The 19,087-nt window shown below is 37.4% G+C and overlaps 1 protein-coding gene across 1 annotated transcript in view; it reads right to left on the bottom strand.

Annotated features, from left to right (window-relative positions):
- Positions 1-18,053, bottom strand: part of TTC21B (tetratricopeptide repeat domain 21B) — an 82,833-nt gene extending 64,780 nt beyond the window's left edge. Inside the window, exons 1-6 of the mRNA XM_053908064.1 lie at positions 17,984-18,053; positions 13,604-13,733; positions 13,405-13,515; positions 9,760-9,926; positions 7,314-7,436; positions 3,615-3,772 (exon numbers count right to left, since the gene is read on the bottom strand). Coding sequence (XP_053764039.1) covers positions 3,615-3,772; positions 7,314-7,436; positions 9,760-9,926; positions 13,405-13,515; positions 13,604-13,733; positions 17,984-18,004 — 710 coding nt within the window. The 5' untranslated portion in view covers positions 18,005-18,053. The remainder of the gene's footprint in view (positions 1-3,614; positions 3,773-7,313; positions 7,437-9,759; positions 9,927-13,404; positions 13,516-13,603; positions 13,734-17,983) is intronic.
- Between the last annotated feature and the right edge of the window lie 1,034 nt (positions 18,054-19,087).

Genomic DNA, 19,087 nt, shown 5'->3' with positions numbered 1-19,087 from the left:
AACTTTGCTCAAGGACATTTAAAAAAGAAATGAACAAATGGGGTAATAACACACCAGGTTTCTTATTATGGATGATGTGGTACAATGAATTATTAGCTTCAATTTTCCACCTTCCAAGAATATATACCTTCTGCCACGAAAGTGAGTTCTTCCTATAAATGCTGACATGTACTTTGTTGCTCCTTGGCTGTGGACTTGGACATCTTCCTAATGTTGGTCAATGGAATGTGAACAGGACTGGCAGTGTGCCACACCAAAGTTTCAGAGGCACTGGATACTTCTGCCTGTCCCTTTGCATCTCTGCTATAACCACGGAGACGAGCTCACCTCTGGGTAGCTGCTGCTCTCTAGCTTGAGCCCAAAGAAGAACACCCGTAGAGCTGACCAGAGACCAAACTGCAATAAAGTGCCACACCACCCAGATGGACCTAAAATCTGAAGCAGAACACCAGGCAGGGCCGGTGGAGGCCAACAGACCCGAGATGATCCCTACCAAAGTGAGGAATGAGTGCTTACTATTGTTAAGACCTGAGATTTGTAGCTGTTTGCTATGCCCCAATAGTTGCCACATGATAACAACCCATTTTTGGTTAAAAAGGTCCCCCCCCCCCCAAATAATCTATAGATTCAATGCATTTCAAACCAAAATCTTAGAAGGTTTCTTTTTTTTTTTTTTTTAACTTGGTAAGTTAATTCTGACAGTCGATTGAAAAAGAGCCAAGAAAACTATCAAAAAAGAAATGTGATGGAGAACATGCCCCCCAAAATATAAAAATGTATTTGAAATACAGGGAATAATGGGGAAAAAAATGACCAGTCATTTTACAGGGGAAAAAATAGCCTTAGCAATATGCAGGTGCTCAATTTCAACATAATCAAAGAAATGAAAATAAAAATACGGTTTTATTCTACCAGATACTACCACTTTTATTCTACCAGATCGTTAAAAACAAAACCACCACACTGATAATAGCCAGAGTTGACAAGGATGGGGGAGGGGCATTCTGGAGAGTACTCATGGGAGTATAAATTAGTACAATTTCTTAGAAGAACAATTTGGTAGTGTCTTTGCAAATTTCAAACATGCATACCCGAGATAGAGACTGCCATCTGTCTCCTCAAATCATTCTTTCCTCATTTGCTTGGGCACATAGCTAGCTGACATGTTCCTGCTACCTTTGCAATTAGATGTGGCCCACGGGAGACAGCCCACTTCTAGGCCTGGGCTTTAAAGGAAAGTGGAATGATTCCGCCACACTCTTACCCTTTCTACCAGCTGGATACCAACGTCATGAGGTTTTAGGACATCACAGAGTTGCAATATGGAAAGAACCTAGGTCCCTGAATGACAGTGTGGAGGAAGGCTGACTGATCAAAAGTTACACCCACTCAAAACAATTACATATGGCAGAAAAAGTATTCTATTATGTGTTTAGATCTATTTTATAGGAGCTCGGCCTACCCTAACAAATATGATTCCCTTTAATTCAGCAATCCCTCATTTAAGAAATGATCCTCCAGAAATATACCTATATGTGTAAAAAGGGGTGTGTGTGTGTGTACCCCTAAATGGCTATCAATGGGGAAAGATCAACTACTTATATGTTTACTTTATGGATGTGTACTTTGTTAAAAAATAATTACGTATATCTGGCTGAATGGATATAAAAGAATATCCACAAAATACCAAGTAAATAAAAATCAAGCTTAAAAACTATAGTCTATTTTTTATTTTACAAACATCCCCAAATATATATGTGTGTGTGTGTGTGTGTATGTATATATATATATATATATATATATATATATTTAATATACTATATCGATACTCCACTACCTCCCACTCATACAAAGTGCCTAGAAAAGAAATCTAGAAAAATATAAACATCAAAGAGTTACTAATGCCCAAATTGTGGCCTCCAAATACCACTTCCCACTAAAAGGGATTATATTGCACTCCACAACAGCTGATTCCTGTTTAGGGCAAAAAATACACAAAATGACCCTAGTGCATCTTGCTATACACCAAATAGCAAGGAAATTATTGAAGATTATTAGGATCCCGTCAAAAGGACCTAAGAACTAACTTGAAGAGGCTACTAACAGCCAATAGTGAGACAATATGAGCAATTGTAACAATCAAAACGGTTAGAAGCACACAAGTTTAATCCATGTTATATAAACAAACCCAAACTGCTAATCAATCACAATTCGGGGATGCTAGGGAACTTTCTAATTTTTTTGGTTTTTTGAAACCCAGAAATAAAAGATTCAAGCACTTATCCAACTTTTCTTACATGAACTATACCACTGCATAACCGACCAGTTGATGCGAAATTTTTTTTAATAGTACTCCAGCTAAGAAATGCAGAATGATATAACCATATTGTAATCCTAAAGCACCCAGGTACTGAGCACAGATTTCTGATATTACCACAAAAAAGACAGCAGGGGATTACGTCCCTTCGATAAAAGAACACATCACCACTTATGAAGTAACTGCAAAAAGAAAAAAAAATTGAACATGTATCTAACCAAGCCTCTATATCCAGTACCAATTTACAGGAAATTCAGAGGATAAGCAACAGTACATGGCATGCAATCAATAAAATTCTTATGGAAAACCTACTGGATACAAGACTGGTTTATTTATCGCAAATATCAAGAAAAAGATGTGGGAGAAGTGGGAGGCCAGTGGAGAGAGAAAGTAGGAAAATGAGGAAGGAGACGAGGGAGTGAGGGGATCCTCCATTTTATACTTCAGAGGAAAAATCCAAATCCTCAAGATGACCAACAAGACCATTTATATCCTGGCTCCCCTGCTCCCTCCTACCCTTCTGCTCTGACTTCACTGTCTAGTCATCTTACCCCCCCTTCATACTCCTTAAAAACATGACACACACCCTTGCCTCAGGTCTTCACACTTGCTTTTCCGACCTTCTGCAGTCTTCTCCCAGATATCTGCATGGCTTACTCCCTGTGTTCAAATGTCACCTATTCAGTGATGCCTTCCCTGACCGTCCCATAAAATGGAATCCCTCCTTCCACTCCCTATTTCACTTTCCAGCTTTATCTTTTTTCCATAGTACTTAAAACTTTCTAACATACTACGTAATCTTTTACTTGTTCTGCTTATTATATGGTTCCTCTCATTTGAATATAAGCTTCACTAGGGCAGGGATATTTGCATAAAAGATTATCTGTCTTAGAACAACTATTCAGATATTTATATAAATCAAAACATTCAGTTGCTAAAAACAGTGCAATGTTAAGTTCTCTTTCAATTCTATATTGCTTGAAAAAAAATCAAATTAAAAAAATCTTATAATAGGGGTGCCTGGGTGGCTCAGTTGGTTAAGACTCTGACTCTTGATTCTGGCTCAGGTTATGATCTCGCAGTTCGTGGGATCGAGCCTCATGTCAGGCTCTGTGCTGACAGCGTGGATCCTCTCTTCTTCTCTCTCTGCCCCTCCCCTGCTCATGCTCTGTTTCTCAAAGTAAGTAAATAAACTTAAATAAAAATAAAAAATCTTATGATAAAAGAATACAGATTTTTTTTCCCCTGAAATTATAACCAGATCCAAAGGTACTTGTATTATCTTCTTTTACTTAACCTCTGTGCTGTTTCAACAGTCTGGTCCCAATCCTGTAAGGCGAGCTGTAGTTTCATTTTCTTTACAAAAGCAGGAAGGAAACTAGGAAAGTTCACTATTATCTGGTTCACAGTGTCCAGAGCACCTGAATAATTCTGGCGCATCTCAAGGCATTGTGCCTAATAGGAGGAAAAAAGTGACATCAAAACTCCAATCATATACACCGAGGTTCTCATAACAGTTACACTTGAGAGGTAGGATACTAACGTTTAACATTTTCTATGTTTTTGTTTTCTGACTTTCTGTAAGGAATAGTTATCACTTTTATAATGAGAAATATAAAATAAGTTTTTAACAAAACGAAAATTTTAAAACATCACAAAACAATAAAAATATTGTATGTAAGTGGCTATGTTATAAAATCTACTTTTAAATAACTAGCACAGAAAAATTATCTTTTAGAATAAAGTATTTCCAAGATATTTGCAAATAGCATCTAAAATGAAGACATTTCAGAGGCACCTGGGTGGCTCAGTCCGTTGGGTGTCTGACTTTGGCTCAGGTCATGATCTCATGGTTTGTGGGTTTGAGCCCTGTGACTGGCTCTGTGCTGATGGCTCAGAGCCTGGAGCCTGTTTCAGATTCTGTGTCTCCCTCTCTCTGCCCCTCCCCTGCTCACGCTCTCTCTGTCTCTCAAAAATGAATAAATGTTAAAAAAATTAAAAGTGAAATAAAATAAAACGAAGAGATTTTGTATCTTTAAAAAAAAAAAAAAAAAAAAAACTACTTTCAGGCTGGGACACCCGGCTGGCTCAGTCCATAGAACATGCAACTCTTGATCTCAGGGTTGTAAGTTCAAGTCCCACGTTAGGTGGAGATTACTTAAAAATAAAATCTTTAAAAAAATAAAATAGGGCTCCTGGGTGGCTTACTGGTTAGGCATCTGACTTGGTATCAGCTCAGGCCATGATATCACAGTTGTGAGATTGAGCCCTGCATCAGGCTCTGTGCTGACAGCACAGAAGCTGCTTGGGATTCTCTCTCCTTCTCTGTCTCTGCCTTTCCCTCACTTGCATGCATTCTCTCAAAATAAATAAATAAGCTTAAAAACAAAAAGAAATAAAAAATAAGTAACTTTAAAGAAGGTAAGACTTTAAGAAATAAGCAAAATAAAGTTCAAACAACTCCCTCTACCTTAATATTTTCACTTCTAGGATGTATCTTAATGAAATAATTGAATAAGACCATAGGAAAAAAAAGATTGTATTTATGGCAGATTTATATTAGATATAGTAGGAAAAAAAATAATCCAAAATGCCCATTCAGGATCAAACTATAGCATACCTATTTAATCAAATTTTAGGTGGCCATTAAAAGTCATTATATAGATTTATAGATCTATGCTTAATGACATAAAGAGATGTCATTTATAATATAATAGTTTAACTGGTTATCTTCAATGGTGATATCTATTCTTAATTCTGATATTACTGCATTCTGTACAGTATCCATGTATTACTTTCATAGTCAGAAAAAATAAAGCTATAGAGTTAGCACTTTAAGAGCAGACATTAGGCATATTTATCATATATCAGATTTTTAAAAATTTGCTTCTGGATCTCCTTTAGGAATAAATTTAGTCCTGGAATATCTCAGTTCAAAATGAGTGTCCAGTCTCAATACATGTACAGTAGAATTACAATATAATCCTGAAATAGGTTTGAGATTGTATTCTCATCTATAGTCCCATATAACTCCCATATAATTAAAGCCTGAGAACCACCCGACCCTGCTACTATGCCAAAATAAATTATTATTAAAATTTCTAAATAGTTGACAATAATGCATAAAGATTAATGCTGAGAATGTTTTCAAATTATATATACCTTGGAATCTGCCTAAATACCTGATGATATAAAAAAAAGAAAATCATACTAAAGGACCACATCTATTACTTCCTTAGACCATCACCTCCCATATGATGCCACATAACACATTAAACGAAACTAAATTTGCTGTGTACTTGGTTCCTATCATTCCTAGTTGGAATTAGGCTAATGCAAACATCCTCTATTGAATTAACTGAAAAATAAATACATAATTGGAACGGGTTGTATCAGAAAAAGAATTTAAACAAATCTTAAGTATTGGAGGCAAAAGGTAAATCTCTCCTAAGCTGCTTATGCTGACACCTGAAATAGCCCTAGACCTTAGTAGATTATCAACTAGCTTTTTTTTTTTTTCTTTTGAGAGAGAGTGAGAGAGAGCATGAGTGCAAGCAGGGGAGGGGCAGAGGAAGAGAATCTTGAGCAGGCTCCATGCCCAGCACAGAGCACAACCAGGGGCTCCATCTCAGGACGGTGAGATCATGACCTGAACTGAAATCAAGAGTTGGATGCTTAACCAACTGAGCCACCCAGGTGCTCCTCAATCAGCTTTTCTTTAAGAAGAGGGTGGAGTTGAAATGATCAAGAAAAACTTTTTAAAAGCTTGATAAATGCTCAATTCGTCTAGCAGTGCCATCAGGTAAAACTTGAATGCATTCAGAGTGAATACTATTTGTACCAGAGGCGAATATCCAAACAAGTTCACTAGCCACAGAAACTGGCAAAAGCCATGAGGGGATATTAACAAGAGTCAAGACACTAATAATCCTCTCTTCTTTTTTACACCTGCAAATTACTGCTTATCTAACAGGCTGTTTTCCTAACAAATAAATTTAATTTCCTTTTGCTGAATCAAAAACTTTAAATATTCTAAGACATTCAGAAGGCATCAATGGAACTGAAGAAAGGACCCAAATTATACATTTCTACCCACCAATGATTTCTAATGACTCATCCTTCACAATGTAAGTCAGGTCATGTTGTTTCTCTTATCATTGGCTGCCCATCCATCTGGTTCAAAGTAAAAGCCAAAGGCTTTACACAATCAGCCATGGCTCTCCTCATCTCTCCCACACACCCCCACCCCCCATCCTCATACTCACCTTCTTTTCCTCAAGCCTCCACTTCTACCCTCTGCTTAGCTCATTCCACTTTCATCTCCTGGCCTCCCAGCAATGCCCTGAACATGCCTTAGGGTAGTTCAACTTGTTATCTCCTCTATTTGTAAATGCTTTCCCCCAGGTGCCCACAGAGCAGTAACTCTCACTTCCTATAGGTCTTTGCTCAAATGTCACTTTCTCTGACCACATGATTTAAAACTATAGGTTCATACTCCCAGCTCTCCTTCTCTCCCTTTATCTGATTTACTTATTTTTCCATTGCACTTATTACCTTCCAATATACTATGTAATATAATTACTTATTTTATTATCTGTCTCCAACAATAGAGTATAAGCTCCATAAAAGCAAGAGGTTTTATTTTGCTCAGGGTCTCCCTGGTATCTACAGTGATGCCTTGCACATGTTAGACAAACCATAAATGTTTGGTAAATAAGCAATATAGGAACCACCGGAACCACCACCACCACCACCATCACCACAAAACAAATTAAAACCAATCGGGATTCAGGAATTTGGTAAGGAAATACCTTTCTCTAGTTTGTAGTTCACTGTCCTATACAAATAAAATGCAAGTTCCTCTTACAGTTGAGAGCTGATAAAAGTAACATAACAATTACTATCTTTTTTGAACTACTCAGTTTTGTTGGGTTTCAAATATATATATTATGAATAAATTTTAAAATATGATTTATTTATCCTAACTTCAACTCACCTTACCCAGCAGAGCAAAAATATCATTTCCATCTTGTAATCCCTCTTCAAAATATCTTAGTGCTTTTTTAGTATAAGGTTCTTTTCCTCTTGTGATATCAAGCCATGCTCTCAAAACCTGTCCCTGTAGAATGAAAAATTCTAATCATACTCCCATTTTATTGGAAACAAAAGAAATAAATGTTGATAAAAGAGGTAAAAACTAATGTCCTTTTCTGTAATTAGTAACAACAATCACTCTGTCAAAAAATGTTATGAACAATAAAACAGTGTTCAATAAAACTGGTTCAAACCTTTTCCAGCCTCGAGTTTTGGGAACTGTTATGTATTTTAGCCCTTAAGATTATGATGTGTCCAATATTGAGAAACTTGTCAAATATTCCATTAATACTAAATAACCAGTAGTCTCATCTTGGACTTTGCTAGTAAATTATTATTGAAAGTTGTTAAACATGTAATTCAATACATAAACAAGAATGTGTTACTTCTTTTTTTGGGCAAACAGACCAAGTGAACTGAGATGGAAAAACAGAAGTGTCTTGCTTTATATATAGTAAAAGTTAAGATAACCTATCTTAACTTTTAAAGTTAAGATAACTATCTTAATCCTTGTGACCAGTCCAGTGCATTTCAAATGCAAGGATAAATGGCCTCAGAAATTAAAGACTGAAGAAGTCACAGATGCTTACTTTCAGAAATGTTAGGGAGCCAATGGATTATAAGGTTTATAGAATAAGAAAGAAGATGTCTACAGGTTACTTTTCTTTTTAATGTCAAATAAAAAGTTGTGAAATCTGTTTTTCTATCAAAAAATTTCTAGGGGCACCTGGCAGGCTCAGTTGAAAAGCATGCAACTCTTGATCTTGGGGTTGTGAGTTCGAGCCCCACATTGGGTGTAGAGATTACTTAAAAATAAAGTCTTAAAAATTTTTTTTCTAGGTTAATTCATAAACTTATAAATCTTTAAGATTATATTTACCTCCCTATATTTCACCTGAAAAGACAGAAATGAATACTAAATGCTATTTCTACTCACTAGATCAATGTCTGTATTTGAATCGTTTCAACTATTATTTCTGTGTGGATGATTCTCAACCTTTATTTCTAGTCCAATACCTCTTTCTAAACTTTTCTTTTCCTAAGAGCTCATCTACTATCTCCATCTCACTGTTCCACCAGAGGTGGAAACATAGTATGTCTGGAACCAAATACATTACCCTCTCCAAGATTACCTTCTCGTCTCAACATATTCTCTGTTTATGTTAACTGGGATCTGAACTCTCCAGACTTAAGACCTCAGAGAGACATCCTTGATATCTGACACCTCAAAATCTTGCCCCTAATAATTTTAGAGTCATTGCTAAAATTTTCAAGTCCTGTTGTTAAAAAATTTGCATCTAATTTAGCCCGTATATCTCAAGAATGATATAAACTATAAAGCTTTCGTATGCATTACAGTGGTCATATATGTACAATATTTTAGTGTAGGCCCTTAAAAACCTTCTGCTGGAAAGTATGTACTACCATTTGGGGGCAGCACTCTAGTTTCTCCTTAGGCCAGTTCATCCTATAAACCATACTTAAAACAGTCTTCAGAATTTGTACTCTAATAATACCACTGCCACAATTAAAAGTCTCAATGACCTCTCCATGCCTACTAAATTTCATAGAAATACTTGTAGCTAGCTGTCAAGGCCCTTCAATTTATCCCAACCCACCTCTCTAAGCTTTTCTTCCACCCTCTTTTTCTACAGTGTTCCCGTCAAAAGTGAGCTTCTTACTGTACACAGAACCAACAATCTGTTTTTCTCATTTCCATTTATTATTCCCCACGTTGGGAGTATTTGTTTCCCTTTTCCATCATCTTTGCATGTGGAAGCTGTATCCATGTTTCAGGTTTTACCTCAAATGCTACTTCCTTCAAGAAATTCATCCTCATTCTCCTAACATTTATAGATGTGATCTCTCCTTAAGTACCAAAATAGTGCCTAGCACAAAGTAAGTGAGCAAGAACTGTTAATTACTCTTTTCCTGAATACTTCAATCACATGTCTCTCACACCATTTATAAACGTTCTAACAATATTAGCTGGATAGGTGCTCTATGACACTACTAGATTGACCCATCCATGTAAGTAAAGTTTATGTATTCCTGATTTTTGTATTATTAACAGTGCAAACAATGGTATGTCGTACCTAGAACAGTTCAATAAGGAGAGTGAGAGAGAAAGATAGAGATAAGGAAGGAAGGAAGGGAAAGAACCAGGGAGGGATTTTTTCAAGAGTTAATTAACAGCATAAAAATAGACAACTTTAGACAGCCACAATTTTACAAAATAATATTAAAATAAAGCTGTTATTTATAAACTGAGAATAGAACAGAATAAATACTACTTAACATGTAAGCTTCCTTTATTGTATCTATTTCAAAATAAGAAGACCAGCTACCTCTTTACTGCCATTTGACATTTTGATCATTCTGTCAATATATTCTCTCGCCTTATCATGACGACCAATGTGCCATAAAAATAAGCCTGCGTGGTACAGAGCTTTTGGTCCAGCTCCTTTACGCTGCTCTTTTACTCTGGCATCTGATTCCAGAATAGCTTCTTTATCTAGGAGGGGAAAAAAGACATTAAATAAAAATTAAATTCTAGATCAAGTGTTCATAATAGGTCAGATGGTTAACAGAGCACAGAATATAGTTCTCTCTAGAACACCACTAACAGAAATAAAATATTAAGTCACATATGTAATTTAAAATTTCCTAGTAGCCACATCAAAAAAGTAAAAAGAAACAAGTAAAATTGATTTTACTAACATATTTTATTTAACTTAATTTATCCAAATTATCATTTCAACACACAATTGACATGAAAATTATTGAGATACTTTTTTTCTTATTAAATTTTAAAAATCTGATATGTATTTTTTACAAGGTACATCTCAGTTATAATGCTAAATTCTCTTCAAAATTATGTGATTTGTACTTAGCTTCCTTAAAATTTATAGATGAAAACAACAGATTCGTATATTCATTATTCCAAACATTACTTTTCTAGTAACTGAATCAAGTATCAGTTTTAAATTTAAAAATTAGAATTAAAGTTAATTTAAAACTTGGGTTCTCAAACTAGATACATTCCAGCACTCAAACAGCCACATGTGGTTAATGACCACTGTAATGCATACTACAGTTCTATAGTTTATGTCATTCTCAAGATATAAAGGCTAAATATACAAATTTTTTAGCAACAGGACTTGAAAAAATTAGCAATGATTCTGAAATTATTAGGGGCAAATCCAGGACTAGTACTCAAATTACCCAACTCCCTAATCCAATTCTAAAATATGTAAACATTCCTGGCTGCTCTCATTGGTCAATGAAAGGTAGTATAATTACCATTATTTACATGGTTTAATACTGACTGCATAGCAGCTCCCTTAAAAAGATGGCTCACCTCTCATAACTCTAACCTTTAAATCTATTACACGTGTGCTTAGGACACAACTATCAATTCGATCCAAATCCTGAATTGAATCTGAATGTGGATCAACTATGCAATAAGGAAGAAGAAATGTCAAAGCTGAAGGCTGTGATTCTGACTACCTTTCTGGAAATGGCTACTCAAAAAAGGTATTACAACTCTTTCTTTTATCTCTAATGATACCAATGAAAACTTAAATGTGGAACCACCAAGGTACGACTTTGAGTTCATGAAATGAAATTGTTTCTGGAAGGCTATACAGATTGCCTGGCAAGAAGACCCTCCAACGCACCCACTTGAACACCTATAGAAGTTTTCATTAAGTAGCCAGGATACAGAGACAGAACGCTGTAGAAACAGAACTCATCAGGGCAGGGGCATGATTTGTACTTTCCTGCCCAGGTGTCTATCAAGTCTCAAGTGGGCCACCTGTTTGCTGTGACACCATCTGCACAAAGCTGGCTCTTACCAGATATCAGCTCGAGTTCTTAATGGACCTTTTATAATCAGGGCTTACATCTGTAGAAGAACGGACATGAATAATCTAAGCCCTTCCTAGGCAATACTAATGGACATCTGGGCCCCTCCTGAGTTTAAGCCCACTCAAAATCATCTATGGTAGAAAGTAAAGTCTGTACTCAGGTGTTTCTAAACAATATTTCTGCCTCCATCCTTTTAGTGTCCTGGAAATCACATTTCCCAACAGAACCAACACTCTTGGGAATAACCAATTAAATGAAAACTTGATTCTAAGAGGAAAATAGTTTGTACGAATCTCTCTTTTTTTTTAGATTTACTGATTACATCTCTCTATGCAAGTTCTGTGTTCCACCTAAATACACTCCTGCTGGAGCACAGAGAAAGGAGATCCATACAAGAGCTAATCCTGAACCACTTCCACATATTTGCCCATTGATTTATCCTGTACGACACATATGTTTTATATTCAAATCCTACTTGTGCTTCTAAAACCAGATTAAGGCCCCATTTTACACAAAGCATTTGCTTTGTTCTTCTATGGATTAATAGTACATACCATTTTCAGTTAATTATGAACTCATTTGTTTTATTTCTCATAATTTAATAGTAACATTAGAATTTAACCTTTATGGGTTTTACATTTTCTTTTCTTATCTAGACTACAAACTTGATGTCATGGGTCACTTCTTACAATTCTTTTGTATTCTCTGTGTTTGGCATAGTCTCTTGCAGAAGGTAAGCATCTAGTCATTAGATTTGTTTACTTGTTAAACACATTAATGTTTTAAGTAACTTTGTGTTGATATGTGCAAGTACATGCAGGGTAAAGGAGATATGTGGTACCTTTGCTTCGGAAAAAAATTTTCTAATATTAAAAAAAGACATTCTATGACATCTGGTTATAGTCTAATTATTTGAAACATGATGTACATTTGTAACGTTATTAGCTGTTACTGGATATGTATGAAAGAATACAATACTATTTCTTCTTTATTACCTATAATTATGATATTGTGCTTCAGCCATTAAGATCACTGTTCGTTGACAGTTCGCACAATTTTAATTATTGGCTTATGCATAAGGTTCTTTCTATAATCTAGTTATATTTCCCAACCTACTACTGGATAAAAATTTACTGAATATCTTCTAAGAGCTAGCACCCCTCCCTGCCCTGCAGGAATGTACACGGGCCTTTGAGAAGCTTAAGATACAGTGGAAGGGAGAAACTGCATGTAGCTATAGATTGGCACATAAGCTATAAAGTTGGCTGCAAAATGGGGCACCTGGGTGGCTCAGTCGGTTAAGCGTTCGACTTCGGCTCAGGTCATGATCTCACGGTTCGTGGGTTCAAGCACCGCATTGGGCTCTGTGCTGACAGCTCAGAGCCTGGAGCCTGTTTCAGATTCTGTGTCTCCCTCTCTCTCTGCCCCTCCCCTGTTCACACTCTGTCTCTGTCTCAAAAATAAATAAACATTAAAAAAAAATTTAAAATTTTGCCAATCTGATATGATACATGTAAAATGGTATCTTTTTGCAATTTTAATTTCCCTACTTACTAACAGAGTTGAACATCTCTTCATATTTGTATCAGCCTTTTCTCTGTGTATTATCTGTTCATATTCTATAATTTTATTACATTGGCTCTTTATTTTTGTAAGAGTTCTTTTTATATTCAAATACTATTTTCTTGTCAGTTAATGAATTGCAAATATTTTTTCTAGTATGTAGCTCATCTTTTCACTTTCACCCGCACTCTGTCTCCCTCTGTCTCAAAAATAAACATTAAAAAAAAAATTAAAGTTGGCTGCAATTTATGTGTAAACCTATTTTGGGCTGTCCTTTGTTTAATAATTGCTAATATACAACTTTATATTATTTCAAATGATCCCTATATATTAATGAAACTTTTGCCCTAAGATATAAGGAATATGAAAGTGATAAAAGACACATATTTCTTGTGCTTGATAAATCAGTAACCTTGTCAGGAAGATAAAACAAATATATAAAATGGTAACTATAGAAAATTGTAATATAGATTATCAGACTAAATGTTATGGTAATTGAGAAAAATCAAAATGAATTGAGTAGAAAATATTGTCCTAAGCATTATACTTAAATACTATACCTGGATTAGGACTCATTTTATGGGCATATATCAGTGCAATTAGAGAACAAAGTGATACATCTTGTTTATTTTTAATAGCCTCAAATTCCCGAAGAGCTTCTTGAGTTCTACCTGAAAATCAAAATTATAATGTGAAAAACTTCGTAGTACAAAACAAGAATTTAAAACTTATGGAACATGTTTAATAATTAGCACATACCTTCCATTAATGTACCATAGGCATGATAAAACCTGAAGACTGGGTCACTGCCATACCTCTTAACTCCTTCACTGGCAGTAAGTAATACATGATGGAAATATTTCTCCTGACAATAGTAATTAATCAAAGTCTAAAAGGAAACAGGGACTAAATGTTAAAAGAGATTTTGGTGTTCAAATACCTTAAGAAGCAGATATTAATCTAAAATTTTAAATAATCTAAAATTAGATAATGTGGTTCTTTTTTCCTTCCAAGTTCCTGAAAATATTGTTAAAGGCTAGCACTTAACAGTAACAAATGCAAAACACAATGAACACAAAATTTTTGAAAAAACTCAATGTTTTCTAATAATTTCAATCTTTTTTTTCTAAATTATTTAACAATACTGAAATTAGGCTACTATTGCCTCTTTCCTTTGCCCACATTTTCTTAAAGGTTTTAGAAAATGGGAAAACAGGGATGCCTGGGCTCAGTTGGTTTAGCGTCAAACTCTTGATTTAGGCTGGGGGTCATGATCTCACAGTTTGTGAGTTCAAGTCCCACACTGCTGACAGCAGGTAGCCTGCTGAGGATTCTCTCTCTCTCCGTCTCTCTCTCTGCCCCTCCCCCACTTGCATGTACACTTGTGTGTGTGTGTGGGGGGGGATTCTGTCTCTCAAACTTAATAAAACATAAAAGAAAAGAAAAATGGGAAAATTGACAAAGACAGGACTAGTAAGAGCCTTCCATTGCCAGACCACAGGATTCTTTTTTAAAAAAAAATCTTGCTTCTATTTTGTTTTTAGAGCATTACAAAGTAATGACAAATTGAATTCAGCAATTCACTGTCAAATGTCTTTTTTTCTGAGTTCTACAACAAAGAACTGTCAGTAAGAACAAATGATCTAAACTTTTTAAATGGAAATTATTACCTTTAAGCTTTTTTCAAAATTATATTGTTTAGATTTACTTGGCAGAAAACTACTATCAGGAGATACTAAGTTCTGATTAATTGAGTCTATGCTTTACACCTTTCTCTCAGGATCATACCTAAGGCTTAGTTGCTAACCTAATCAAAGAAGGAAGCCATATTCACTATTTCTGTAATGGACCTGATTCACCTCCATAAACCAATTTGGACCATCCCATACTCACCTACTCTGATTCTGCAGCCCATACAGCAGGAGGGAGAAATATAGATGAAGCAGTGATTGAAAAGATTGAAATATGAATGTCTAGACTGTTTAAAAATTTTTTTTTTATTTTTGAGAGACAGAGCATGAGTGGGGGAAAGGGGAGGGAGAGAGAGAGAGAGAGACAAAATCTGAAACAGGCTCCAGGCTCTGAGCTGTCAGCACAGAGCCCAACACTGGACTCAAACCCGTGAACCGAACCCGTGAACCGTGAGATCATGACCCAAGTCAAAGTCAAACGTTTGACTGAACCACCCAGGCGTCCCTAGACTGCTCTTTTTTACAGTGTGTTGTTTCTGAAGGGCTACAGTCCACATGCTTCTCTTGAACACTTTAGCAAACATTCCCTTTTAACTTTTACTCTGCTTCCCTCCTTGTGGTTACTGCTCTCTTGTTCCCAGTTACCCACACAGCACGCTTCAGTAAAGTGCACTTTTCCTCCTGTGCCCTTCCCTAAGATTGCAGATGAACTCTTTGTTTGCCACAACTAAGGACAATGTTAATATCATCTTACTGGACTTCTATTCAACATTTACTATCACCAAGCATCTATAATTTTCCTGAAAGGTATCATAAAAAGGACATGGATTTAAGGTGAAAAGACCTGGTTTTAAATTTCTGGTCCATCTTACACACCTTAGTTTGCTCATTTGTAAAATGCCACTAATCATTTATAGACCATTGTGAGGATTAATTAACAGTATCATACTGTAAAACTCCTGTTCTGAGAAAAGTAAGTTCCTCTGAGCCCTATACATTGATGAAATAAAAAAACGTAGTGTCCAGTCAAGACCTCTCATCAAAGCTCCAGATTTATCTTTCCATTTGCCCCCTCTACCCAAGCCAGAAATCAAGTCATGGCATCCTCCCTTCCAGTTTGCCCAGTCTCACTAATTCTAACCAGTCAGTAGGCTCTTCTGTTTCTCTAGTCTACTTCCTACTCTCACATCTATTACCACTCCTTGGTTTGTTCAGACCAACAAATGTTTACTGACTGCCTACCAGTCCCAGGCACTGGGCTAGATACTGTTTATGTGAAGATGAATAAGACATGGTTCCTGACCCAGAAAGGCTTAAAATTTTAACCTGAGACTAGAATCCAAAGACTAAAACCATGCCATAAATACAAGCAAGAAAAGAGCTTATAAAGTGTTGTAGGGATGTAAAGAATGAGGTTGGGGTGTGGGATGACAGAAGAATAAAAAGATTCTCTGGGTGGACTTCAGAATTCCCTCTTGAATCATGAACTCCTCACTCTGTCCACACGTACACATATTTCCCCTTCATGATCCTTGAGGAGGGTAGAGGAGTTACCAGGCAGAGGAACTACAGCAACAGAGATAAGAAATCAGCACTGGTAAGAAATCAGCAGTGAAACACAAGGATGGAGTGGCGATGGAGAGGACTTAAAGTCATCCTGTACTGTAGAGCAGGGATTGACAAACTATAGCCAGCTGCTCTTTTTTTTTTTTTTTTTGGGTATGGTCAGCAAACTAAGAATGGCTTGTACATTTTCAAACAGCTGGCGGGGGGGAACAAAACAAAACAAATATTCATAACATGTGAAAATTCTAAGAAATTCAAATTTTAGTGTCCATAAATAAAGTTTTACTGGAACAGGGCCATGCTCGCTCATTTGTTTAAGTATTGCCTATGGTCGCTATCAAGCTGCAATGGCAGGTTAGATGCCAGGAGCCCTATGGCCTGTGAAGCCCAAGATACGTACTATTTGACCCTTTACAGAGAAAGTTTGCCATTCCCTGTTTTAGAGTCTTATGTTAAGACGCAGATTCTAGGATGAGGAGGTTGGAGAGAAAGGTAGGGTCTAGCAGGGCCTCATGTTAAGGACTTGGATTTACTCCTCTAGTCTAAGTGATGAAGAGCCACATAACAGTATTAGGCATGAAAGTGTTTTTATTGAAAAGTTCACTTAGTTCATAGTGCAAAGGACAAATTAAAGTTATGAAAAAAATTAAGGAGATGGGGAGGGCTTTGGAAAATAATGTAACTCAAGCAAAAAATCAGAAGACTCTCCAGGACTCTCTGTCACTGCCACTTTTCACCATCTAACTTTTCACCATCTAACACACTACTTACCGTCTGACTCCCCCCAGTCAAATGTAAGTCTAAGACTGGGAGTGTTTTTCTTAGCTTTAATATTGCAGGACTTATTATTTTCAGGGCTTAGAACAGTGCCAGCAACATTGTGGGCATTCAATAAATACTTGTTGAATTAATTTAAGGTTTGTTTTTTTTTTTAATTTTTTTTTTTAACGTTTATTTATTTTTGAGACAGAGAGAGACAGAGCATGAACAGGGGAGGGTCAGAGAGAGAGGGAGACACAGAATCCGAAACAGGCTCCAGGCTCTGTCAGCACAGAGCCCGACGCAGGGCTCGAACTCACAGACCGCGAGATCATGACCTGAGCCGAAGTCGGACGCTCAACCGACTGAGCCACCCAGGTGCCCCTAATTAATTTAAGGTTTTTGTCCAGCATTAGATTGTACAATCTGTGATGGCAGGGGCTGTTCAGGTCTGCTCATCACTCTCTCCAGCTGCCAATGTACACACAGCGAGCCCTCCATCAACATGTGCTGAAAGAGTGAATCAGTGAACAAATGGGAGATCATCATCCTACAAAGAAACTTAATTCTCAAGCCTCATGTCCCTGTTTTTAGATCACTTCTTCAGTGGACCGTCACAAAATATTTGCTTAATAGATGAATCGGTGATAAAGAAGCCCATCACCCCAAAATAAAGACTCCTCCATTTTCAAGCCTAGCACTTTGTTTTCATATAATCTTTCGTGTTCCTGTTCTGTGCAATCGGTTTATTGACACTAGTTTGCTTAATTAAATCCTTAAAAATCGCACCGGGAGGCGCAGTGGGTGTTATTCGTTGACCAAGCATCCGGAACAAACGGGATACAAAGTAAAAGTAAACAACCTAAACGGGGTGGGACACGCACACTAACGGCAATTCGTTAGCAGCGTGACTGCCCGGACTTCAAGATTCCAAGGCAGGGCCCATGGAGGTGGCCCTGGTGATACAGCTACAGGCCAGCACCGCCCGACTGGGACGCCTGGCGAACCCGGGCAGCAAAGGCACAGCAGGATAACGACGCCTTCGCGAAGTCCTCTCCTCCCCACGCCCTCCGGGCCCACGCCGCCGGCAGAGGCAACTTGCGTCCAGGCCCCGTCCGCTCACCTTCAGCCCCTGCGAATCCATGGCTCTCACCGGGGGGCTCAGAGTCCCGCAGCCCAGGCCCAAACCCCACCAGAGCTTCTGGAAGCGGCGGGAGGGGCGGGGCGGGGCCGGGCTGCCATTGGCTTCCGGAAGCAGGGGGCGGGCTCTCAACGCAGGGATTTGCGAGGAGGAGGTGCCGCGGGGAGGAGGTGCTGCGAAGACCCGGAGGAAGGGCTGCGGAAGGGGAAGGGGGCGGCACCGGGTGGTGCGGAGGCTGCGGTTGGCGAAGGGGTCAGAGTGCGGAGCGGCATTAGGAGGGAGGTGGATTTGGAATGACGGAATAAAGGAAATGGGGGAGGTAGTAGGAAAAAGAGCAGTCTCCTTCCGATCGCTAGCTACAAAGAAAGACACCATTTTCTGCACGTTTGTGTAGGGGCCGGTTCCCGCAATGCGGCTCTTTGAAGGCCGGAACAACGCAAAGAAAAACTTTTATCACTTTCACTTGCAGTAATCGTATTATCACCGCAAGGTGGCGCAGAAAAATCAGGGTTCTTTACAGAAAGCTCACCTTTACAGGCATTGCAGCGATCCCCTTTGTTAGAATGCGCATTAAATTAATCCTTTGTTTTAACCTTTCTGATAATGATAGCAAGTTTTTAAAAATATTTTACTTTAATGATACTGCTGATTTTAACCTGATAAGATTAACTCCTATGCATGGGGCACCCGGCTGTGATTCTTGGTCTTGGTGTCCTGCGTTCGGGGCCACACGTTGGATATACAGCTTATTTAAAAAAAAAAAATTAATTCCTGTGCATCTTTTTAATTAATTTATTTTTTTAAATTTACATCCAAATTAGTTAGCATATAGTGCATCAATGATTTCAGGAGTAGATTCCTTAGTGCCCCTTACCCATTTAGCCCATCCCCCCTCCCACGCTGGCTCCAGTAACCCTCTGTTTGTTCTCCATATTTTTCAGTCTCTTATGTTTTGTCCCCCTTCCTGTTTTTATATTATTTTTGTTTCCTTTCCCTTATGTTCATCTGTTTTGTCTCTTAAAGTCCTCATATGAGTGAAGTCATATGATATTTGTCTTTCTCTGACTAATTTCTCTTAACATAATA

This window comes from Panthera pardus, unplaced genomic scaffold (assembly GCF_024362965.1).
Source record: "Panthera pardus isolate Hobbes unplaced genomic scaffold, ASM2436296v1 HiC_scaffold_10, whole genome shotgun sequence".
NCBI classification, from domain to species: Eukaryota; Metazoa; Chordata; class Mammalia; order Carnivora; family Felidae; genus Panthera; species Panthera pardus.
This window is presented reverse-complemented; position numbering and strand designations above follow the sequence as displayed.